The sequence below is a fragment of the Dicentrarchus labrax genome, unplaced genomic scaffold (assembly GCF_905237075.1).
Source record: "Dicentrarchus labrax unplaced genomic scaffold, dlabrax2021, whole genome shotgun sequence".
NCBI classification, from domain to species: Eukaryota; Metazoa; Chordata; class Actinopteri; family Moronidae; genus Dicentrarchus; species Dicentrarchus labrax.
In genome coordinates this window covers 9483528-9510698 of record NW_026136705.1, presented here as the reverse complement: position 1 = coordinate 9510698, position 27171 = coordinate 9483528, and the positions used below count along the sequence as shown (strand labels likewise).

Here is a 27171-nt window from a genome sequence, read left to right as displayed (position 1 = left end):
GGACACAAAGACACAGTGTCTAGGAGAATTGTAGGACAGTAGAGAAATGTATTATTACAAATGAAATGATTATGTTTACATGTCATGGAACATGTATCATTTTAATTGTTAAAATTTGAAAAATGTGAGCTGGCACTGGCACGAGCTCCATGATACGTCACATGCGTGCTTACATAAACAAAATCAATCCTAGAGAAAGACCAGTGTAGCCAACTTTCTCGATTTCTATATTTAGCGATTTTCAGAACCTCTCAGCAACTTTATTTCTAAAAAGTGACTAATGACAAATCTTGTGACTTATTCAGACCATCCGGGAGTAGGTGAGGAATACAATCAAATATATTATATTTTAATTTATTCCTGTGCATGCTGCTCAGAGTAATTGCAGTCCACAGCTTTTCTGCCAACAGCGCAGTGGTCTCTCCCTCTCCGCTTGCAGGCAGTCAGGTGTGGCATATGGGGCACGTTTGACCTTCTCTCTTAATCTTTCTCTCCAGATCCCTGGATTGGGGTGTTCCTATAGATTGTAAATATTTAAATCGTTTGTTTAATCTTCTCCGTTTATTTAAAACTTCAAATATACAATCAGGGCTGGGTATCATTTACAATTTTTCAGTACAGTAGCTATACCTTGACTTCAGTACTTGCTCCTTTTTCAATACCAATTATAAAAAGCTAATTTTAACAAAAGCAAATTACATGACACATTACGCTACAATTACTCACTTAAGAGAAGGAAGAAATGAACAAAGTGATGGAATATCTGTACAGTACTGGACTATATAAAAATATATATAACTTTCAAAAGGAACATTAATAGCAAACAGCAATGGTAGTAATACTTTATCTGTGCTAAAGAGCAGCTCCCCTGGGTCTGCCAACCATCCATGCCTTTAGAAATCCTCAATGCCAAAATGGCAAATGCCACAACAGTCAGCCCTGTCTCTGGGTGTAAACACTGTTTTTACTGAATGCCTACCGTTAGGCAACCTGCTGCTTGCTGCGTGCTTATACTCTGTAGTATCAAAGCAATTGGGTCCCTGTAGTGAATTTGTGATTATTTGGCTATGTAATAACAATAATGTTTAAAGTGTGTATGTAAATGTCCATTGCTGTACACCAATCAGAAACAGGTTTGCATTTGCACTGCAGTTTGCAGTGATGTATTTACTTAATAAACAGAAATAAACTATAAACAGTAACTCAACCAATGATTAAAAGAATAATGATTACTGACTGTGGCCAAGGATTTCAATTTTTTATTTAGATATGAGTGCAGGGAAGAACTAGCAGGACTTCCATGGCAGACCAGAGGGTCAATGGAGAGACGCAGGTTACTGAAACAAAGTTATTAAACTATTTCATTATAAAGAATGGAATAAAAGAACTTCAATTTGGGACAATGGTTGTCTAGTGTGGAACAGTTGAATATGCGACGTTTGTGGGGCACTAAGGGAAAAAGACACTGCCTCATGTACTTGTTAAATCAATGACGGACCTCTGAGGCAGCGTTTGTTTCAATTACAGTTCAGCCAGAGTCCTCTCCCATTCAGCCCCACCAAATGGGAAAAGGCGCCATTTCAGGATATCATCTCTTCTGCTGGTTTGCTTATAAACCTGCCTGTCTGGTGGCTCAGGTGACAGCGGTAGCAAGGCAGAGGAACATAAACACCATGAGTTTAATGTAAGGTTACTTCCACATTCAACTACAAGCTACTGCAAGTATAAAGAGACTACTGCGCTCATAAAGTACAGTAACTCTGCAATTATATGAGGCAGGCAGATGATGTTAAAAGGTCCTGAAAATAGTCTTCTTATTATGAGTGAGAATTTTAGTTATTTTTCATGAGAGATTTCTGTATTTGTATTTTTGTCCTTGCTTATTCTCCCTGCTTCACTTTGGAAAAAGGTGACAGCGATGTTGCATATTTCTGAGCACCACTGTCAACTCAATCCGATCAAACCACACCCCACACAGTCCTGATGAGGGAGACTAGAGTTTCTGGACCGTTATACTCCAAAAACTTTAATTTTGTGATTGTTGTATATTTAGTCATCAATATTCAAGGTTATAGAGAAATCTGTAAGATTACGTTTTAAGGGGCTTTCAAAGTCAAAACATAAACTCATCAAAGAATCCTAGTAATATCAATAAGAGACATGCCCCTTACAATATATGTGACATCATCCTTACCAACCAAGGTCATCTGTGAGAATAAAAAGTGCCAAATTTATACATCCAGATGGCCATCTTTTCCATGAAATGTAAATCATTATAATGGAAACACAAGCTCAGTAAAAATAAATCCTTTTAATCGTTCGAATAAAAAGTAAATTGAATGGGGCCTGTAAACAGGGGAGGAAGAAGGGAAATGAGTCCTGATAGAGATTATGTGAAAAGGCAAACCCAGTCAAATAAATGGCTGCCATCTTAACAACAACGTAGCGAAGACATAAAGACATGGATTGATCCACATAAAATCCACTCAAAAACATTTTCAAACATGCTGAAGTATTAATTACTAGAAGTTTAAAGCTAGTTTGCTTCATCGGGACAGTGTGGGTGTGGTTTGATCTGATTTGATTGACAGTGGTACGGTAACGTGAGCAATTGACCCCAAAACCGTCAGTGAATTTTATTCAAATGTTCCCAAAACCTGATTGGTGAATAGAAGTACATAAGAACACCTTTTTGACACTTAAAGTGACAAATAAGTAAATAAGTAAGAACAAAGGTGATAAAAAAAATATGGGATGTCTCTTAAATACAACCCTAAATGAAAACTGTGCATTCAGGTAGGACTCCATTACTCATACTAAAACAATCATAAACAATATTGGTTTTCAGGGCCTTTAAGATCTCAACTTCTTATGACTAATTGTAAAAAAAAAACAAAAAAAAAAACTAACCGCGATATGGCAATTTAGATGACTGTTGTTTGGAACAAACCCTATGATTGATGGAGGATTACGACATAAGTGTCTGGAAAAAAAAAACATCCCCTTGCACTGGCTGCTCAGGGTTAATCAGTAACTACCAGCTATCAACACTTACTGTACAGTGTGTGAACCCTGGAGCACGTGACTGAGCAGAAATGATCTCACAGAGCTCAAAGTGTCTGCTACAGTGAGAGTGCGCTCCATGTAATCACTGGCTTATATAGGGTGACCGTCCGTCTAAAGCTAAAGTACACTGGCCTTCTACATCGAAGGTAATATAATGGGCTGATAAGAGAGACCATCATTACAGTCCAAGGAAAACTATGAAAAATAGACTGTTGGTAAATGCAGTCATGCATGTACACCAGACACACCATTTCCTTAAGCTCAGTGTTTGCTTTTGTAATAAGAATATGTGTGTGTGTGTGTGTGTGTGTGTGTGTGTGTGTGTGTGTATGCGTGCGTGCTTGCGTGTGTGTGTCCACATAGTAGGGGAGCAGTGGGGGAGGGCACGCTGGCTAATTAAAAAGTCTGTCTTAGTAACTATTCATGGCTGCCTGTGTCTCTATGAGCGTCTCTTTCCCTCCACCACACTGTCTGACACAGCACATCCCTGCGTGGTTACTGGGAGACCTGGAATGAACAAGAGGAATTTAGGGTGTCAGCGTGCTCCACGCAATACCCCCACTGCCATTCACTCTCTCACCCCCCACCACCTCTCTGTCCCTCCCTGCCTGTCCTCCTCCTCTCCAACACACCCCGTGATTGTGGAGTGCCAGTCCCCTAGGCCTCCAATTCTCTCCGGTCCTGCTGATTGTAACCCCACCACCCACCCCCTCCACCTTTGTCGGCATACAATAGGGAGCAAATCCTGTCTCCTGGCAACCAATCCCTCGGAGAAGGTTGCTGTGGCGCTTAAGAGACGGCATGAGAGAGAGACAGAGGAAGAGAAAGAGAAAGAGAAAGAGAGAGCGAGAGCGAGAGAGAGAGAGAGGTTAAGTAGGTGGAGACAGAAGAGAGAGTTATGAAAGGGGGAGTTAATGTTACTTCACCATTTGTGGAAGTTAAAGTCCAGCTCCAGGCTGTCACGGTGAGGCATATTTCTAAACATCCACATGCTTTCATTAAAAGCTGAACACTAAACAACGGCAGAATGAATAAAATGATGAGCCTGTCAATCGTTTAGCCAATCAAAACAATCAATGACAGCTTTTAAATATATGGAATTGCTTGTTTTTCTAGAGAGGTCACTTTGTGTGCTGCAAACTTGTGATGACATTTGTCATTATCTACATTTTAACAACAATCAATAAAACTAAAGAATCCAACCAAACCTGCAGGACAGCCCATCTGCCAATAACAATATTGATAACTGGGAGTCGCCATAATAATAATAATATTGACTGTAATTTCACAAGCATAAATACAAAACGATCCTGATACAGGTCCCTTAGATATGCTTTTTTTTAAAGAATTGAGACTAACATGAAACTATCAACTTGCTAGTGCTCTCTAGTAGGTAGGCAGATAGATAGGTAGATAGAGAGATAGATACTTTATTTATCCCAAGGAAAATTCAAGAGGAGAAGGTTGGCATTTCTGTACTGCAATCTCTTGTTTCTTATCGACCTACATACCCATCAATATGAATATCTGCAATAAGCAATCAGTTTGGCCAATTTATCTGTCTACTGTAGCTCCAGTCTGCAGCCAGGAGAGATTCTCAGTGACATGTACATGGATTTCTAAACATTGATACCATTTACGCAGTGGTGTTTTGTCAGAGGTCTTCTAGGCAGACATGAGGATAAGCTGTGTGTTGTATCTTCTGCAGACAGCAATAAACCCTGAAACCAGGAGACAGTTTGACAAGCTAACCTCTCCTGACCCTTGTGCTAGCCATGCTAAAGACCCTCAGAGCCTTGGCAGGGGCCACAGTGGTTCATAAGCCTGTTTCTTCAACCCTTTGACCTTAAAGAGCATCCTTGGGAGTAAAGTCTGAAAAGCCTTACCATGGGGAGATAAAGGCAGCAGCTATTTCAGGCACGCAGCGCAACAACAGCAACAAGACAAAGCTCGGCTAGGTGAAAGAGGTCAATGACGTTGCACTGGGATTTACTTCTGTTTACCTTCTTTAAAGTTTGTGTATCCTTAATGCAGTTACACTTGCATTTGGTCTGATTTAAGCCTCAGTGGCAGTCAAAGTATTGAGTCAGAATTTCAGCCAAACAGCTCCCAACAAAGTGTGTGTGTGTGTGTGTGTGTGTGTGTGTGTGTGTGTGTGTGTGTGTGTGTGTGTCAGGGAAAAATGGATCCAAGAATTAAGCTATGCAAGTACTTCTTTTTCACATAAACAACCCTGCAAGTAGAAATATTTTCAGTTTAGTGCTCTTGGAAAAAAAAAAACCAACCCTAACACACTCAACAATTTTGAAATTTTTTTTTTTTTTTTTTTTTTCAACCAAGTGAAAAGAAAGCATCTCAAAAACAAACAAGCAAAAAAAACAACCGTTAGAGAGCTTTTGAAGAGTGTGGCATATTTTCCTGGATGGGTGGGATGAACATTAGTGATTCATTATGGTACAATTGCAGTCTGGGGGCTCTGGAAATACCAAATTAAACAGAACAGACGCTCTCCACATCATAAACAGTCGAGCCAATCCCCTGTGACCATGCTGAAGAACATCAATTACTTCAGGCACAGCGGAGGATAACTTCATAACTTGGTTGCTGCTCAAAAAGAAGGCTCTGAATGCTCGCCCCAGTGCCCCCGCTGGAACTATTCAATTTGGAGCAATGTGGGTGCCCTGAGAGCGAGCTTGGCCGTGGTTTATTTAGTGTTGCAGAGGGCTGGGACTGTTGAACCATACTGATTGTGCTGTAATGCAGCCTGAAAGCTCCACTTGCCACACAGAGCTGCCATCAATTCCCAGTGCCGATGACCTAAAGGCTGTTTTGACATAATTGAACATTAAATGATGAAGGGGTGACGAATGACAGGCACTTTACTCGACTGCCTGAGCATTTGACAGCTTTTAGACGAGCCTACAGGGGATGTGGTTAATGCCATTGCTGTGAATGTCCACAGCAACCATTTGCTGCATGTATCTGTGTGTATCAACAGTGACACTGGCAATAATTCTGATTTAATTACTTAATTTATGAAAGCCTGGGTTTACCAATAATCCTGGTATTTTTCTATAGAAAAACAGTGACTGCCTCCATATGGCTGCTGGGAGGCATTCGTTGTTTAATTAAAGGGGACAGTTTTATCACATTTCATATACATTCAAATTAGATGTGTATTCCCACCATCAGGTTGGTTAAAACTGATGTCTCTGAACAATTGAGGGAATAAATGAACTACAGGGATAGGAGGAGGAGAGGGGGATAGGAAAGGCAAATTCTCACTGGCTTGTTCCTTAATGGTCGATTAATCAAAAAGGTCTTCATCACAGGGACTCACAAGTCATGGCCTTGGGATTTGTACTTCTTATTTATAGAATGCATTAGCATTTGACAAGGTGTAGGAAGGTGGATTTAAGCGGCTGCTGCTTCTCTAACCTCTCTGGTCCCAGGCAAACCCTACACCCCTTCCTCTCTCTATCCCCCATCCTGTGAGAGGAGGAAAATGTATCTAAAGAACCCTGAAGAGTCAGATAAGAACCCTCAGTGTCTCTAGGACCTGTGGAAACACACACACACACACACACACACACACACACACACACACACACACACACACACACACACACACACACACACACACACACACACACACACACACACACACACACACACACACACACACACACACACACAGACACACACACACACACACAGAACACACAGAAACAAAGAAAGACTGTGTCCTTCAGGATTTGTTGAAGCCCAGGGACATAGTGAGATGGTGACAATATAGGGGCTGGCTGTGCCGAAAAGCTGATAGGCGAGACGCCAGTCCAAGGAGCAGCACACAGATAGTCCGCTGATAACACCCTCATGGGAAACAACAGCACATGTGCCAATAGAGTCATGTGAGGAGGAAATTAAAACTGTCAAGAGGCAGAGGGGCATGTAGGTGCAGAATATGAGGTGGTGGAGATACATTGGTGCCTTGTTTATTAAAATGCCTCTCTGTAGATGCAGTTGTGGCACAGAGGGCATTCAAACATGAAACAGCTGGAATGTTTTTTGCCAGAGGAGTAATTACAAAATCATGACCTCCACACTTTGCAAGCAAAAAAACAGCTCCCTACGAGCAATTACTGAGCATGTGAAAGCAGTTTGCATGACTTAAGAAATGGTGTAAAATAGAAATATGCCTTGCAAACACACACACACACACACACACACACACACACACACACACACACACACACACACACACACACACACACACACACACTGTACATTTGTGTGTCTTTGTTCCCACTTAATCCTCATTACAGGAGGAGGAGGGGTGGTGGATCAGGTAGAGGTTTTAAATCAATCATCAGCCAGCATTTAATGGAGAAAGTGTATGCCAAAGTAGAAACACATGGGTGAGACAGCAGTCATTTCATAGATTTTATCTTAATATGAGGAACTGTTCAACTTCAAGCTAACTTTTCCACGTACACATCAGACCTGCTTTCACTCTTGCTGACTTGCCAGAATATCCTGGGTGACACGGCCCATAAAACAATGTATTCACATAATCTGGACAGAGGATCAGAGACACCGCAATCCCATGATGCCGATGTGATGAAATGCATTTCTGATCACTTCATAGGTTGTTTGGGAATGAAAGAAGAAATTGCATGCACAATTGCAAAATGCATTCAGTAGAGTGGCATTTTCAGTTCTAGCAGGATCACCCAGGATGCATGTAAAGATACTGCAGTAGTAAGACTGCTGAAATAAATCATGTTTATCAAAAGCATGTATTTGCGTTCTAAGCTTCCAGCTGTTTTCTATGAAGCAAAAAAATGAAAGCCAAATGTCTCAGTGTGATGTAGTCTCTCTCCTGACACAGGAGTTTCTCTGCGCTGAGGGGGAGGCAGCCATGCCCCCATCCCCCAAAACAAATAAAGTGTCTGATACAGACCAGGCCCCTGTCGGCGCCCCAGCCCTAGCCTTTGTCTGGGCCCCAAGGCACGATGCCAACTGTGATCAGGAGGCAGCATCGCTGATCAAACACTGAGACACAAGTGCAGCAGAGTGCAGGCTGTTGATGGACTCTCACCGAGTTGTTCTAACTGTGGGATAGGATGTGTTGGAGAGTTGATACAACACAATATGGGTTTTAGAGAACATACAAACTGACATGCACATTTGCAATGCAGAAGGAAAGCAAAATGATATGAGTACATGGAAGCAAACAAAGGTTTCTCACGACTGTGCTTAATTATGTCAGAGAGGTGAGCACACAAGAAGTCAGCTTAAAGCAACAGAGCATGAATATCATACTAGAACATTCCCCTTGAAACACAGGGAAAAATTAGGGATTATAAGTCCTTTCTGGAGTTCCTAACAAGTCTGGTTTTCAACTTCTTTAGTGATGAATCTCACAAACTTAGAAACTCCTCAAGAGGGGAAACTATTTCACATTTCTGGAATTTCCAGAGCTCAGCAATTTCATCCGTTCAGTTTAAGGTGGGCTGAATGTTTCCCTGCACTATGTTCACTTAAACAAATGGAGGCAGTAAGAATGAACAGGGTGAGTTTGGTCAGATTTGCTTTTCTCGGAGATAAGAAACTACTTCCTCATACCATCTGAAACAAATCACTGACACAAACAACTCTGGGATGTTGGTGTAGTCAATTGAGGACTTTATTTAACTTTTAAAAAGTGCTTAGGTGGTATATCCAGTCATATATACACAATGTATGTTAACACCTATAGAGAGGTAAAGACTCTTATGGCTAACTGCCAAACCACTAAAGGGATTAACATGCTTGGCCAGACTGCAGACAGTTCTGAGTCAAGTATAAAATATCAAGAATTCAAACACTAATGCCTCCCAATGAATTCCTGGGTTCCTCCTTGTTCCTTTACATAGACTGGAGCACATTTCTAAACTTTGTCTGACTACTACTGGACATGACCTAACCATCATTAAACTGATTAACCAAAATCTACATTACCTTAGAAAGATGAAAAATAAACAATGAAAGCTTATTTCAGCTGACATATAAGCTGTGAATCTGAGTTTGCTTGCTGGTTAAAAACTGCTATGATGTGATTCAGTTACCTCTACAGATGCTTTAGAAGGATGCAAAAGCCCAACTACTGCAGATTAAGGTGATACCTCTGCTGTCTATGGTAGATTTACACAGTAACCTATTTTCCATGTAGTGCAGAGGCATGTATGGCTGTCAGCTAGATTGGCTGGGAGGCAGTCAATGAGTCTGCCTTGCTCACTCATGCCGTTTCCTCTAGGTTCTGGTCTAAAATTAGGTCCCTTGCCTGAAGGACATTGCATGATGGTGGTCTTTTGGACATTGGTAGAAAATACGCATTATGTGTTTTACCCCCAGAGTGTGTCATCAAAGGGTAAAGGACCAACACAGCCTATTTCATTGAAAACATATCTGACTGCTGCTGAAAGCTCCCTGAGGACTCGGGCAAAAAAGGCGTAATGACAAAGTACTTTGCAATAACTGCTAAAACATCAATTCCTTTTCAAATGCATTTATAACATCCCTTCTCTCTAAACCCTCTCATCCTGTCCAAAGCACTCCCGACCAGGCAGAATGAGGTCTTTGTGAAAGTGTAACAACACAGACAGTCCCTTCCTGTCCTCTGTGTGGGGGGAGACACTACAGCAGGACATCAAGATAAGACTGCTGTTAAAAAAGATAACAAGATGGATAATCCTTTTTCTTCCCTCTTTTTGTCTCTCTGTGCAGGCAGTGAAACAGGCCTAGTATTTCAAGGCTGGGTTCTATTCTTCACTCAGAGGATCTTGAAGGCAGGTGTGATAAATGCACCTGAGTGTTGAGCCCTGTAGGAAGCTGCAGGCGAAGACTGTCAGTTGTTGTTACAACTTAACCAGGACCGCTGGGTATATTCATGCCTCCAGCTCGCACTCTCAGCGCAGACATGAGGAGGAGAAAGTACTGTAGTCTACATACCACGTTAAATGACAAGATGCGATTGGGAATGTTAAATATAACCAAGTATCTATTGCACACAAAAAGGCAACAATTTTGGTCATGACATATTATGACAATATTTATTCTCCATGTTGTGTTCTATAACTGTGCATGAGATGGGGCTTGTCAGAGTCATGAAGAAGAGCAGTGTCTGGACAGTAGAAATAAATGCAGTAAGCCCATTAGAGACGCAGAGCTCAGATTCAAAGGGGATTCAAAATCCATCTCAACAACCCAAGCATTTGTGAAAAAACAACAACAAAAAAACCTTAGAGAGCTGATCAAAAAACTGCTTTAAAAAACATTAAGCACAGTGTACATCAACATATATGTTACTGCCACATTAAATTGGACTTCAAAGCATGAAATTGCCTCTGAATCAAAGAGCAGCAGCTGTGCTATTTTGCAATACAGAGCAGAGTAAAGATACTAGGACTTCGATGAGAAGCCCAACCACACAAGTTAAAAGCAACTGCACATACAACAGCTATCCTCATCTATAACAGTTTCTAAGATGGCAACTAGAAACAAATTAACATGAGCTTTTGATCATCAAAGGTTGCATTACAGTTTGTAATATGCTGTAATATTCTCTCTTAGTGACAGTTAAATAAGAGACCACAATCAAGTCATAAAGTAAAGTATTAATCCTTGGTTACCGTGGTAACAGCACATGTAGGGTTAACATTACAGTTTTGCTAAGGTTTAAAGAAAGAGAATAGTAAACAGTGAGGCTGATATCATGAGGTAAAATTAAGCTTCAAGTATATGCTGCATCATTTTCCTGTGAATTATTCTCGCTTATTTGAGCAATCTGAATCCGGCATGAGAATGGTGGACTCCACCACCCACTACCAAATAAAACTCAATTTGTTCCATTTCCAGTTAACTGCAGGTTGCTATTGCTGGCTAAAGATAAAGTCATGGTGCAGTTTGGTTCACATAGCATAACTATACGTTTCTCTACATTTTAGAGGTAGTCATACGGCCTGATACCACAACATACACCACAGATATTAGATTAGAAAGATGATCTTCAGCGCAAAGTTAAAGGTTTCCACTTTTGGTGCAGGCAAAATAACGTTGGAACGCTTACTTGTTCCTGAAACACACAGAGTCAATAAAAAGATCATTACTGAATGTAAATACATTGAACAGCTTTTGCTCCAAAAAGAAAAGAAAAAAACACACCATAAATTACTATCAAAAATTTAGTCTGATTTTATGAAAATCTTGAGGATTGTTACTTTAAGTCCTTTAAAATTACTTTGTGACTGTTAAAACAGTCACCATATTCATTATAGGTAAATGTAAACGCGATCTTTCAGGACAAACAAGAAAATCAAGTTTAACCCCATGTTGTTGCTGGAAACATTACATCAGTCAAGGTAAAATATTCCTTTAATAAAGGCTGAGAGGAATAAATTCTATGATTAATACTGTACGACTAGTGCACATTGTATGTACTTTTATTATAACTTTTAAAAATGTTATGCCATCCTAACAATATCTTGTTTAACATAAAGGATATAACATAAAAGAATGGCACTTCGAAACAACCTGACTCGTCAGAAGATTCTGCAAGGACGTCTGGCTGTTGAGCGTTTAGCGGATGTAGTAAAGTGCTTTTGCCTGAAACCTGCCATACAAGCCAACTCCCTGATGGCTCTTCTGACATCTAAAAAGGTCCGACTCCTGAGTAGTCTAGACAGACACTGCTTATAGGCCACCCTGTATCAGGCTGACAAGTACATAATCTCAGTCAAAGTGACTGAGGCACAGTACAATGACAACAATTTACCTAAGGAAGCTTGTTCATAAAAACAAACGTTTTTATGTTGATATGAATAAAAAATGTTGAATCCCGAGAGAGAAAACAATACACTGACACTGGGCTGGCAAAGACCGGACAGTAAGTGTGCAGTGGTGATGTTTAGGGGTCGTATTGACAGCAGTTTAAGATTCCTTGTCCAACCTGATAAACACATTTCACAGAGTCTTGTAATAATATCGGTTTACTTAGATCCAGGTCAAGGGTAGCCAGCATTTTTTTCCCACACTTTTACAGCAGAGGGATTATCAGAGATTTTTCATGCTGAACTAAATTCACGTCTCTTCTTGACAAGGTCTTTTAAGCTCCTGAGATGTTACAGTACTACCCAACAAGTTAATGGCTGATTAATAAGAGTTAGAGGTAGAATTTTTAGTTGATAAAATGCTGAGTGACATTGTAGGCAGTCACAGGCTCTTTTTATGTGTCCACAGGTCATACATTTAAAACTCTAGCTGTAGAGTTGTGTTACAGCTCTAGCTGTCACTGATAAACCATCCCCTTACTCTCATCACATATCGGGTCTGTCACAGAGGGGTTTATGAAGAGCTGCTGTTCCCTTAAACAAGGGTTAGGTGACTCGACAAATATATTGGCCAATCGCACCTGTTCATTTTTTGGGGTGATTTTAGTCATTTTATTTTGCTAATTTCATGGTCTGCTTCCAAAGAACGAGTGAGAGCCGCCACGCTGCGACAGACTCTCATTCAGCAAGCTAACCCAGTGGCACAAAGAGGACAGCAACAGCAGACAGGGGCAATGGGGAAAAACTGTGTAGAACCAGAAGATTTTCACATCCAATTCTTTGAATTAAGGGTTTATTTCAACCAGAGTTGGTAATTGTTGGAACAATGGAAAGACTAACCAAGATGGTTTTGGTGAGTTTCATTGTGTTTTTGTGGATTGAAAAAGGCATGTTTTAAGATGAGTTAACAAGGCAATTGAGCTAGTCTGTTTGGTAAGAGAAACTTGAAGGTACACGGTTACTTTAAGGAACAGGTCTTCTCATCACTACTGTGGGCAGTGGGGACTCCCCTGCGCCCGCCACGCATACACCTGCACAAATGTATCAACAATGGCCAGTTGACCATGACCATGACCCTAACCTACACCTTGTGAAAAGAGTTAGGTGCAGTGAATAAAAGTGTGACTGGAGATGGCGTGGGGTCTTTACTCTTTTCCTTCCAATTATTGGCCACTCAGAGAAAGAAAGCCAGCCAGCCAACCACGCAGCTCTGTGTGTGCCCATGAATTATACATTGGCTCCATTAAGACACTTAACAGCTGGTTCCTCAGGAACTTACCAGCAACAACTGCAGCCTGGTTGCTCCTGTGTGCCTGCTTATTAAAACAGTAGCACTTGTGATTAAGGTTGTGCTGTAATGTGTATTCTGACCATCATAAACCAGCCAGTCACAGAGCTATTTTCAGTGCAATCTCATCTCTTTGGAGGGCGACTGGGCCAGCTGCCGATTTCCTCACATGGCGGCGAGATGCACTACAGTAATTAAATGTCTGTTGTGGCTTGCTGACCTTGCTGTGGTTCAGGCACTGAGCCTTTTCTATACCCAACTGTAGCAGATGTCCCGGTCATAGTACCTATAGATCCAACGGCGACCCAGGAGTAATAACTTCAGAGGCAGGAGGACAAGGCAAAGATCATTTTAATGAATGTTAATGGAGGGGAGGGAGGTGGCACACAGCCACACTCCTTTTGGACAGCTGGTTGTAAAACCATAGTGAGTAAATGGAAGTCATCTGAATGCAGTGAAGACCTATTCAAATTCATACAATATACATTTGCACTCCACTCTTGCTTAACATAAAATGCAACCCACCAGCTGCCTGACCCCCTTATTATGAATCAAATCAAATCATATTATTTAGGTATGAGTATTATAGAAGCAGTGATGAGAATGTGGGTATATATAATCTGGGTGTAAAGAGTATATAGAAACATTCTCATCCAATATCCTCCAAATGTTCATTTTCCTCCATTTTGTAGTTACCCCAAGATTGGAGGGGTATGTGTTTCCATTGTCTGTTACTGCAATGACCTGATTCCCTTATGAGGAAAGGTTTCATTTAATCTAATCTCATGTAATGCTCAGTCATGAAACTGTTTCCTTGCATTCATATTTCCAGCGGAGATTAGGGACATTTTGCTAAAATACTACAGCTTGCCCATTCAGTAGCTTTCCTTCCCTCATATTATCCTACACCTGCAAACTTATCAGTAGCATCTTATAATATGCAACATGCAACACTGAAATGTAATCACACCAGTGAAATGGTGAGGTTTCCTTGATGCGATATAAACAACACACAGATGTTGTGACAGATCGAGAGTTGCAGAGCCTGTCTGGGTCAATATTGAAACCTACATTTCAAATTTGCCCTCTTTACAGATTCCAAATTCGGAGGATTTCCATTGCAGTCTTTGGCTGCAGTTTAGCAACAGCTTGATTATGAGGAAACAAATGTTACAAGAAATGGGATTTTCTGGGTCTAATTCTGTGTCGCTTTGTATCAATACTCCCTTAACGCTCCTAACGAGATTCAGCCTGCATCATAAAATTTCACTACACAACCGCTTTAATGTAATTCTAAAATCTATAATACAAGCAATCATAACCCTGTAACACTATTCAGACAAGGATTTTGTGCATGGCAACAGGCATTTTTCATAACAAATCCCTTTTTTCTATGGACAGGAGTTATTAGCATAACTATATAATTTAAGATGATGATTAAACATCAGACTAAGACAGACAAAGACTGACTTGAATATCTGCACCACGGGGAGCAAAGTCGAGTGGGACTGAAAGAGGCTTTCTACAGACAACACTTATTTGCCTTTTTCAGCATACCCACAGTCGACAATGTGTAATGTTTTTCAATGAGATAGAGGTGCTAAAAATGGCTCCTTCAACAGCTGCTTTACCCCCTCCTCCTCCCAAAATTCACCCCACCTTCTGCTTCTGTCGCTTATTTTCTGAGCCATAATATTTTTCAAGATTAGACACACAATTAACTCTAATGTTCTTAGCGGCGAGAGTGGGGGCTTACTGCTGCTGGAGGACAAAATATAATCATCTTCCCACAACTCAGCTCTGTGTAAGACAATGCCTGGACATTAACTGATAATAATGTGACATGCACAATACAATATAGAATGCTTATCTCCAAAACGATGCGTTTGTTAGAAGGCAGAAGTGACAACAAAAGATTTGTTGTCAGAATAAATTGTCATGTCTGTTTTACATGATTACGTAATTTTCTTCCCCCCTGTTTAGTCTACTACTGAGCCAAATTCTTTAACATTGCACAAAGGATAATCTAACAGAGGTTGAGGCATGTGTAGAGTTGAGCTGACACCTACCTAGCAGGTAAGCTGGAGCAGGCTGCACACCAGCACCTGCACATGCAGCACCCTGCGGACCTGCCTGCCACACTGTGTATCCTCACACTTAGATGGCTAGCTCAGATGCTGTGAGAATATTATGCAGAAACAACCAGAATAAACAGCCATAATGGAAAAAACTGTCAAAGTTCAAGGAAGGAGAAGAACCTGAAGTAGAGTACCGCTTTAGAGACCTGAATGGTGGCTGTGAATAATGCCATACATCAGTTTAAACAGGAGACTCCCTCCATTCAAGAAGCAAAACACAGTGTGCTGTATCGTCTACAGTCAGAGACGTTCAATCCATTAAGAGATCGTTTGAAAACAGTGCCAATTATCATGAAAGAAGTGTTGTCCTTTAAGTATAGCACCGACTTTATTTTAAAAGTTTAACAAATCAATGTTTTTCTCGAAATAATCACACAGCCAAAACAAAATGTAACAAAATCCTTCAAATCTCCTTCATTGCCTGGTATGCAGCATCTTCTCTGCTTCTGTGCCGTTTATCTACAGAAAAATGGTATTCTGGCAATGTTCATGTGAGATATGAGGTAAGTGAAAACCTTTATTATCATCATCACAGTGAACAGCTTATTTGTCACAGAGCCCATTATTCCTCATTAGGAATAAAGGGCGTTGTAGGCGCTGCAGAGCTGGACATCAAGTGGCTAAGTGATGAATGTGCTTTGGGGGTGTTTATCGCCCTAACAGTGCAACACAGTGATGATGACCGATGGACTCAAGAGAGCGGAGAAAATCAGCAGTGCAGTGACCTTGTTTTAACCGATAGGTTACATGGATAGCACAGGAAATCTCTCTCCCTTAGCACAATCCCTTTTCAACATGTACTTTGAGAATTTCATCAGTAATGATTAAGATATCAGAGGTGTCCTATCTACTCTCTACCTTTTATCAGTCCACTCCACCTGTGTCCGTGGTAGAACTGAATAACATAAAAATGATAAAACAAAAATGATTCTTAAAACAGTGCATTAGTGAAACAAGCCAAAATGCCTATAGTTTCTAAAGGCAATGTTTATTACACGCCACAGTGAGTTTAATTCCCCAGCACAAAATATGTTCATTAGAGGCCAGAAATTGCCCCGCCCCCATTAGTCACCATTGCTATGTCTGTCAAGCGTTCTGTTCTTGCATGGCACAGTTTACAATGATAACATTTACTACAGTGTTTCCTCTATGTTGATTTTGGAGCGGCGGCCTGCCGCTGTTAAATTTCTGCCGGCATGGTATCAGAAATGGGGCAGACGCACAATGTAGTCACGGTTGCCTTTTAAATGATCCTGCCGACATAATGCACCCCCGTTGGCTGCCACTCACATTGCAATTTAACAACAAGTAGAACTATACAGAGGTTATTGGGGCTGTCCAGTTTAACTCCACATACTGTTGTGTTGATGTAGCTTATTGTCAAAACGTTCGCTTTCTTCCAAGTCGACTATTAAACTAACAGCTCCACCAAAAACGTCACCGCGGTGGGTCCGTTTTAATTGGACAACGTTCAACTTGTCAGTTCTCAGCTCAACGTCCTGATATCAAACATCTGGAAACAGGTGGGGGTTGTTCGGACAGACCTGCCCCCACTGCTAAAAAAATCCTAGAGGAAACACTGTACTAATTATTATTAATTTAATATTTTAAATAGTGGGTCCTATTCTCTATCCTGAGCGAGACAAAGCAGGCTTCTCATTTCTAGCCGGCAGCGACTAATGATTTTGTTAATGTTTCTGGCTGGCTTATCTTGAAACCAGAATCCTGTAAAAAGGTCTAAAATTTGCACTTAGTGGCTACATACTGTACATGACACTGTACTTATGATAGCACAATAGCTATTTGATGGAAAGCCCAGTTTGAGGATGGTCAATTGATCAGTGGCACATTGCTCTCTCACTAGTGCTGTCAAAACTGGCAAAACAATTACATTTGATTAGTATAAGTACAAGTTCAAACTCTGATGTTTTGCACATCATGTCTATGAACCAATACATAGACACAGAGACATAACAAAACTAGGCTATTTACTGACAGTGACCCTCTCTGAAGTGCGGTCAACATATAATTTTCAGTTGCCAGTGCTTCTGTGTTGATTTGTGTGGCTCTAGTTTTTCTATGTATGACACATATATATTGGTTCTGCCTGTACATACTGTAGCCACAACTACGGTTAGCAATGCAATCTTGCCTTCGAACAGCTAATATAATCGCATGCTCTCATTTACATAATTATGTTGTAAACTGCAATTAGATCAAATCACTATTAATCATTTCAGTTAGTTACCAAGAAAAAAATCTGCTTAAATGAGAGAATGTGTTGCTTTTCTCTGTTTTCACGTCACTGTAAATTGAATACCTTTGGGTTTTATATGGTTGATTGGACAAAACAAGCAAACTGACTGAGCACGCAAGCTGGCCAATATATCATGGTCCCCCAGGTCCCATAGGCACTAAAAAAAGCATGACCTTTATGAACTGATCAGCCACTAATTTGTGTCGTTAAGGCAAAACTGCTCCAGAGCAATATAGCCCACAATTTGTATGGCTCTGGGGAGCCTGGTGCCGTCAGTAGGTCAATACTGTGGCCAAAGTGTTATAGAAGTTCGAAGATATACAAACTTGAAATGTCTGTCAATGTAACATTGACTTTATGACCCAGGGATCCAAGCATCATTTTGCCAATATATCTTCTCACAAGAATGCTTTGGCAGCAGTCCAGAAAGCAGTTTTATCCCATACCTGTGAAAAAGAAATGAGCTCTGAATACAGAGTGGCTGCACAGCCATTAACAGGACTCAGAAACAAGCACCACTATTAATCATTTTCACTGATTCTCTAGCAGGCAGCAATTTGTTCATTCCGTAATTCAGATATGAAATAGAGGGGGAAAGGAGAAAAGGGGTAGGGTAATGTGGCGAGGTAAAGGCGGGATCAGCGTTTCACACTCTCATATAGGTGAACAGGAGTTGGCACAGGGCTTGTACAGCACTGGCATTCTAAAATATTAACGTCCGGGGCTGTGAATATTCATGCTCGGTCGTCCCCATCGTCAGATTGTGGAGGACAAAGCAGTGTCCCTGGAGTGTAATCCGATTCTGCATGTTCCTGCTTCATTTCCAAGGACAGGGGGCTCGGGGCAGAGTGGGTGGCTGCTTGTCTGGAGGTGAAGCTGTGGCTGCAACATGTTTCAGCCGACAGGAGGCAAACAGTGGCGTTGGACTGCTCGGTCATGACAAGTGAATGTGACCTAAAGTCATTACTGTCTGCATGGGGCCAATGACAGCGGCTCAGGCTGTGCTCTACATGCCTCCACCCATCTCTCTGGTTGTAACTATTGCTTCACCCCAACGCCTTATCAATACACACACAGCTGGAAGCGTGACATTGACAATAATTGCTCCTTCAAGAAGAGTTACTAACCAAACCACTATTTTATCAAGATAATCAAAACATCTGCAGCAGCTTTAGTGTAAAACACTAGGTTTTTCTCCTGCTATAAAAGAGGACCTAATACATACAACATGCAAGCAAGGGGGAGGGTAGCTTTCTAGAGAAACCAGAGCACACACGTACACACACACACACACGTACACTCCCTGGATCTGCGTGTCTGTTTTCAAAAGGTAACCAAGCAACCAGTTCCTGGCCAGGGCCTGTGGTTGTAGGCTTATCAGGTAACCGCGTTCTGCGCCTGCTCACAGGTTCACCAGGTTTCTGTTTATCCTAGGTCAGCGGCTTCACTCTTGACCCAAACAACCAGGAGTGGAGGGGGTAGAGAGAGAGTGGGGGGGGAAAAAAGACCTCTCAGGTCAAACAGACATTGAATACAGACTGCCCAAAGAAAATAAAGCGGTGTCTGTTAATAAAGAGAAGAAGTGGTGCTAGGGAGGGCTCACCACAGAGTCTTATGACTGACAAAAACTCTTTGATGATAGATAGAAGAAACAGGTGAGTTGCCTTGTTTTTACAGCTGTGGCAGTTTTTCATTCAAATAAACTTGTTGGAAATATTGTAAGCACAACGACTGTCTACTACTGCCTTTGCTTGGAGCAGTCTCTTGAGTGTGTGTTACAGCATCTGAAATCACTGCTAAGAGTAACAGCCAGCCCAACAGCAGCTGGTCTCTGATAACACTGGCATATCAAAAAAAAAAAAAAATAAAAAAAAAAAAAAAAAAGGGAGCCCTGTCAAACAAGCATTTTACAACTACAACTGTGTACAAACTTTCTCTCTTCTTCCCCTTCCTGTATCAAATCGTTTAATTTGCATTAAATAGTGTGTATACTGGGAGGACCTCAACCAGTTAACCTACAGGCTTCAGGAACATTGCCACAAACCAAATAGTCTATTATTGATCTAATGATGACATGTCACATCATTTCACATGGAAAAACAATCTCCTATCTATCCAATAACGACAGCTTGACACAGACAAAAAGATGACCAAACTGAATTCCCTTTTATAATGTGGAGGCTGGGTGAATACTGCCTGTACTTTTCATATGTATGTATTCTAAATCCTCAACATTGACCATCATTTCCAGGATTCCAGATGTCCCTATTATAAGCATATTTATTTTGTCTCATTTTATATTGCATATGGTGCACCGTGGACAAATAGAGCAAACAAAATGGGGCAGAAAGACCTCACTTGTTATTTGGCCATTTAAGAGAGGTTAACACATTATTGTGTATTTCTAAGCCATGTTAAAAGAATGCTACGAGTCTGTTGTTGTCTGCTGAAGTGGAACAGCGCCCAAATGACGAGGCCATGATGCCATTAAGATGGTAATGAGCCCAAACAGAGTGGGCACAACAATGTGAATGAATCAGGAAACAAAAGAAGTCTAAAGGACTCTAAAAAACACACTATGTAAACCTTATATTACACACAGTGCCCCAGCTTTTACATGGAGAGATGTGCTGGATGATCCTAAACAAAGCACTCCTTTAATACATGCAGTTTCTTACTAATCAGCATCCAGGAATGTCACTGCCCTGACCATGGCTCTGTGGCTTCCCATCCAAATATTTCAATAACTACCACGGCACGTCAGTGACTGAGGTCAAAAGAGGATGCCATAGAAAAAGTTTCACATTATTGTCTGTAGAGGGAGGAGTGATCTCTTGGTTTCAGTGTAAATTCCAGGGCACTCAGCAGCCACACCCATACGCACACAATTGAATCACACAATTGCGACAATTAAGAGAGTTGCATTATTATCAAATAGTTTTGATGAATGAATAACTCATGTCAGTAATGTTTCTAAATGTATTGTCCCCATGGCACACTAACAGTAAAGCCCACAACAAGAGTATCAAAATAAAAACTTCAATTTTGGACCTGCCCCGTCCTACTTATAAACTACAACCAACCAACTGCATTTTTACTGACTGATGCTTTGAATGAAAAAGTGACAAAAAAGTAAATGAGTGGTGCTCTTTGTCCTTTATGAAGGCCCAAGTAAAATGCAGAATATCTCAATTTCACCTTTAAATCATTGACTATAAGTTAGCACAAGCAAGGGAGGTTTAAAAACTGTTGTGATCAAAGGTTTCACAGCACACACTGTTATCTACCCAGCTACAGTATCAACACACAACAAAAGCCCTCTCAGCTCAGGGACTGAACTTTTATTAAATAAGGGTCTTGACATGACATAAATACGTAAAACACAACTATAAACAAAGCTGTCAACAGGAGCAAACATGTGGTTAAGTTAAATGTGATAACCTGAGATTTTTTTGGGGGGGGTTGTCAGCACTGCTGGCAGATGGCAGACAAAAAAAAGGGCAACACTTTTAAGTCCTGAAGCCACAGGTTTAAAAGCGGATCAAACTATTGTGTCCAGCACCAGTCGATACTCCAAATCACATCACACGGAAATAGGACATCAGGAAACGGCTCTAAAAATCATCTACCATCTAATTACTGTGGGAACCTAAAACACACACACACACACACACAATGCTATACATTTCAATAACCATTCATTCCCCTCAGGACAGCAAACTTAGCCTGGTCGACCTGGGGCGAGATGAATTAATACAAACCAGTCACTTTATTGCGTTATTGAGTTACAATGTGTATAAAATGCATGAAATAACGTTAGAAAAGTTTGATTTTCTTTTTCGCGTTTATATTTCTCTTTCCGTGTAAAAACACAAAGTCAACAGTCTGTTTTTATGTATTTATTTTTTACAAATGAAGCTAGTTGTAGTGTTAACTGTGTAAAATGTGAACTGTGTTGAGTCGGACGCTTGCTCTGCTGTGTAACAGTTAACGTTAGTTAACGTTCACTAACGTTCACTAAACCGACCTTGGGTCGGAGTTACTCCCTGTTGGGCAATTTCTTTGAATCAAACGTTAAGTGTTTTCAGATGTGGTTTGGTTATCCACTGAGCAAATTAACTGTTAACCGTACTAACTTGAGGTGATGAAAACGTTTAATAAAGTTACCAGCATTTTTAACTTAGCGAAAAAGGCAAGTTTCTATGTTAACGCCAGCGGCTAACGTTATTGTCCGCGGCTGACCAGCGGCGGTGCTCGCTGCCGTTTTAGTGAGAAATTCATGAGACTCGAAGTAACGTTAGCTCCGCGGTTGGAGTCAGAAAACTTACCTGCGAACAGGCTCAACAGTACACAGCAGAACCGGGCTCCCGACAGCTCCATTCCTCTTCCAGCTATTCCACCACTTCTTCAGTGAAACTTGGTCGGAGAACTTGTGCTGAATTCGAGTGAGTAGTGGCAGCCCAGCTCGACCGAAGCATCCAAACTCCACTCCTCCTCCTCCTCCTCCTCCTCCTCCTCCTCCGCCTCTCTCTGCAGGTGCACAGCGGAGCGCGCCGCAGGGTGTCACGTGACACGCGGTTGTGCCAAAGAGAGGCCAGTACTGCCCTCTGCCGGCGGGAACACGGAGCTCCCCCAAGTGAGGAAGAAAACAATGTGTGTGGCTTTCCCTTCCACCGTCAGGGGGAAACAGCTCCCGTACAGCCTTATGTAAGTTTCACATTGTTATGTCCCACATTGTCACGACCTGAGCACCTTGAGGAGTAGTAATGGCCTCATCTCCCTGCCTTATTTGTTGTTCTATTTACAAGAGGATGAGGGGGGTGATGGTGCTATATCTCAAAATGATTCATGTGTAAATATTCATTTTTAGATTTAGTTTATATTTATATTTTTAATATATTATATATATTCATTATATATTTTTATAATTGTATGCTACCCAGCAAAGAGAACAGTGAAAACACATCTTGGATGGTGGTGGCCCAGACTGGGTAATTTGGCAGCAGTCAAATACAAATATATATATATATATATATATATATATATATATGTATATATATATATATATAGACCATGCAGGCAGGTTAAAATGTTTAACTCTTTAAAACAAAGAATATTTCAACACTGTGAATGATAGAGCACCTTCCTTGATCAGTAGTTAACCAATCTTTTAAGGTAAATGCCTTCTTGATTTTAAGAGTTCAGGGAGAAAACAATACATTTGTAAAGAAGAAAAATGATGAAATATGATGTGATATCCAAAAAGAAAATAAAAAACCCTACATAATAGACTGAGGATTGTATAAAAGGTTCCGAAAAATATAATCTGATGTATTATTCACAGGAAACACTCAAAATTCATCCAAATTGCTTGTTTTTGCACAAACTCCCTTCAGTTATAGCATTCAGTTTGGGTTAACTGTACAGTTTAACTGTTATGCATTGAATATATTATGAAATATCCATAAAATGTGTCCGTTAGTCAGGGGTCATCAGTTTACTGAATAACAGAAAAGGGAGGAAAAGGTTGGGAACCAGTTTTAAGGAGCGTTCTTAACCATTAGGAATCCATTGTGCTGATGGGTTCTTTCTATAGATGAAACCTGACTCTGCGTTGTCAGCCACAGACAGCAAGTATCCTAGTGTGTGTTCCAGTTTACTTAAGTATTCACTGGTTGTATCTAACCTAATTCCAGGTTGCTCACATTATTTTAAGATTTTACTTGAGAATTTATTTGGAGGAATTGACCCTTTAAACTAAACATAATGCAAAATGCATGTTACACCATCTAAATAATGATACAAAAAATATATATCTATTTTTAAGTGTCCTTCGGATCAGTAAGGTCAGAAGGTGAGACACCACGTAACTGCCCAGTGTGATGTTTTACTCGTCTTCTCTACACTTTCAAGCAAACAAAAAAAAATTCAAAACCACTTTAACAACAACACTTGGACGATCCTTCAGTAAACAGCAATATAATAAACAAAGCACCATGATGCTTGGAAACTGTTTAATAAAACTCCATACATTTAAGCCTATACATCTGACAACTCTACACTATGAATAAATAAAACATTTTCTCACAGAGGACAGTAGGTGGCATACATGAACATTTCCCATTGTAAAAATACAGTACTTCAAGACTACATGTGTAGTATTCCAATTTAAATATCTAATTTAATACAAGTGATTTATTTAAACTATAACAAATGGTCTAAAGTGCAAAAAACTTTGTCAAAAAAACAATATGTAAGCTATAAAAATTCATGTTTAAAAAAACATTGGTCAGTCACCTTAAACCTGTCTTCAGCTTTAATGTCCAGTGTGAACAATATGCACCATGATTCCTAACTGTAACAATATGCCAGATTTTGGTTTGTGTCCCAGTATCCAGGCCCTCCTCTGTAGCTAGGAGGGACCCACAGATTATGCCTTAAAGGGTGGGGGGCTCTGCTGTGAGGCCTGAAGCCGTACTGAGGCTGTGGAATGATATGACCTTTCCCTGGTACCATCCTCTTAGGATGCCACGTAGGAGCAGCTGGATTCATCGCCTTAAAAAAGAAAATATAAAATATCAACTGCAATACAAACAACCCAAGCCCTTGAACCCCATGATGCATTTCATTACAAATTAATGTTAAACTCCCCCCCACCAAACTTTAAAGATTACAGAATTCCATCCAAACACAATACTATATTGTTCACCAAAACCAGGTTATCATAGAGTCATTTTCTATTCTTTTTCAGACCTGCATGCAATATTTAGTCATAGGACTTATCAAAATGTATTATGCAATACCTGCTTAGCACAGCGGCTGTTGGGAACAGTGAGAGGGGAAGTGCGCATGCTCTCCTCATCAGAAGAAGAACCTGAGTGGTAGTCTGACGTCACCCTCTCCAAAGCACTGGTCACCTTCTTTGCAACATCTTTGTCCTCCTCATCATCGTTAGAGAAACTGGCCACTGAGAAATAAGGATTTTGCTCTCCATATCTAGCAATGGGAACAGAGGGAAAAATCAACAATTAACATACTTGGCTGGAAATCTGTTTGAAACAGAACAATTCCTTAATACATATGCTTGAAGACAAAGAGTTTTCATTATATTTGATCTTTCTTCACCAATATGACTCCAGGAAAATTGATCCTGAAAATTATAGGCTGGAACACATCTAAAAAAAATCCAGAACCCCCCCCAAAAAAATAAAGCTGCAGGGTGGCATTAATCTGTTGATATTCAAAGCCAAGTGGGTATCAGTGGCTGCATTGAAGTTTGATCAATTAGTTCTATGTACTGGTTACTTTTATAAACCTCTAGCAAAACACACTTTCAATGAGTCTGAAATAGTTACAGCCAACTGGTCACATTTTACCAGTCACTTCAATAGATTAACAGCGTTTTTTGGCTGGTGAGGGAAGCAAATACCATTCATTTGGCTGGTAAATAGTACTACCCTCGAGCCCTAGTTACACCATTAGTCTTCCAGTTTTTAATGCCAAAACCATTTGTGTCTTCAAACTTTGTTTCAACTATTTATGGCAAATTCACTCAAAATCTCACCTGCAACAGACCTCCCCAGGGTCCACCCACAGTGTGAGTTCACGAGGCAGTCCCAGGTCACCGTACCGAACCCCGCTCTCCCGGCAGGCCCGAAGGAGCTCTGGATCCTGCCTGTGAAACCTGTTCACTCTAATACACCTGCAGAGCACAAAACAGATTTCAGTTTAAAAAACCATCCTAACGCTGTCTTTACCATTCAGTGGAAAGATCTTCTTGTGTTGGATATAATGTTATGGATTTGCTTCTTAGAACATCCTTACGAACAGCAAAATATCAGAGAGCAGCACCTGTATGCCTGTCCTTTGCTGGGGTTTTCAGGGTACCAGTGCCCCTTGAACTTCTCCTGCAGTGCAACAGCCAGCCTCTCAACAAACAGCTCGATCTTGTGCGACTCCAACTTCTCCCCTTTTTTCACAAGCCTCTTCAGGAAGAATACCACAGCTGCGATTTCTCTCCTCATATTTCACACACGTTTCATTACGTTCAGACGGACTCTGTGAGCAAAGGAACTTTGGTCAGATGAGCAGCAGTTCAAATCAAATGTCACAAGTATTCCTATGGAAAGGTGTTAGTTGAGGAAAGTGTCAAATTGCTTTGAGGGGCCAGAATTGGGAATATCCTAAATATTATCAAAATTTCAATGTGGCCAGGTGCAATATTCAAATCTCAAGAAGCTGCACTTGTTTGATAAAAAGTACAATTTGTGACAGCAGCATTACAATTAAGCACTGTAGCTCTGTAAAGATGTAAAGCAAATCTTGTTCTACAGATGTAAGAAAACACCAACAGACATCACATCATCATGATTGTAGTATTTTCTTCAGTGGAAATTGTAATTGTCATATCGGAACATCTGTCAAAATAATCACAATACGACTTTAGTTTTTATTTTTTTAAACATATCGTGCGGCCCTAGACATTTTGGAATAAACCTCTTTAGGAGAAAAAAATGATTGAATGTTTAAGTTTAGTTGATCATGTGTAAGTCTCTTTCATTAACGCTAGACAAGTGTCCATGTGCGCGTGGCAACAAGCTGCTGTGTTAGAGATTATTTTGGTTTAAATGAACGGATAACACTGACATTAAAACATTTAAGGACAATTTGTCCTTGATCTGGTGTGCTGGCTTCAGTTAACGGCCAGGCGATTACAAATGACCCAGTCTGGCGGGCTGTGACGTACAGGTTCCGGTCATCACCATACTCCACAACACAAGCTACAGCTCTCAGGGAGCTAACAGGCTAACGCTGCCAACAGAGCTACCTTCATTCGCGCCCAAGTGGATTTCAAACTTACTTCCGACCTCATGTTGACTACATTAGACTATTCACTTCAGAGAACACAAGCTACGGCTATTAACGCTATTCACGTTAACGCCAGCAGCCTCATGTTGCCAACAAACACAGCAACTGTCCTACCGTTAAATATGGAGGCAAAAGTTAGAAATAGTCCTGCTAACAGCTACATTGTGATATATTGACACACAAACACACACATTAAGCGACACACTTGTGTAAGGTAGTGAGACACGAGGATATAACCAGCTTGCGTTACCTTTCCTTGTGGTCCCTTCCAGCATGTGGGCAGATAAAATGAATGATAGGGTGAAGGTATCCAGCAGAAGAACCCCAGAGGGTCGGTTATTAACCCCGCCCTTTACAACGCGGTTCCCGCCCACCCATCATTCTCATTGGTTCAAAGCAGACCAATGTAGCGCATTCATTGGTCAAACACATGCCCCGTAAAAGAGGAAGTGTGAGTCACACTCATTGCTGTGATGACTCATAGCGTCAGGCATGTGTTTTTTGTTTGTTCCGATGGTTGCGTCCAGTGATGATGTCATTTCATCGTGAAAAATTAAGATGGCAAACACAATTTTAAATTTGTAATACAAGACATTCACTGGGAAAGTAGTAACAGTGAATTATTTATGGTGTTAAGTTTGACTGTCTTACTGTGCATGTGACAATAAAACTCTTGGATCTAGA

General features: G+C 40.7%; 2 protein-coding genes across 2 annotated transcripts in view; both read right to left on the bottom strand.

Annotated features, from left to right (window-relative positions):
- cxadr (CXADR Ig-like cell adhesion molecule) overlaps positions 1-22116 on the bottom strand; it is a 38323-nt gene extending 16207 nt beyond the window's left edge. Inside the window, exon 1 of the mRNA XM_051400385.1 lies at positions 21948-22116. Within this exon, the coding sequence (XP_051256345.1) occupies positions 21948-21999 (52 nt within the window). The 5' untranslated portion in view covers positions 22000-22116. The remainder of the gene's footprint in view (positions 1-21947) is intronic.
- A 1500-nt stretch (positions 22117-23616) lies between these two features.
- Positions 23617-26836, bottom strand: btg3 (B-cell translocation gene 3). Its single transcript, XM_051400388.1, has 5 exons — positions 26738-26836; positions 25471-25677; positions 25184-25321; positions 24423-24615; positions 23617-24174 (listed from the first exon to the last, which is right to left on the bottom strand). Exons 2-5 carry the CDS (start codon positions 25641-25643, stop codon positions 23971-23973), a joined length of 708 nt encoding a protein of 235 aa, XP_051256348.1. The 5' UTR covers positions 25644-25677; positions 26738-26836; the 3' UTR covers positions 23617-23970.
- Between the last annotated feature and the right edge of the window lie 335 nt (positions 26837-27171).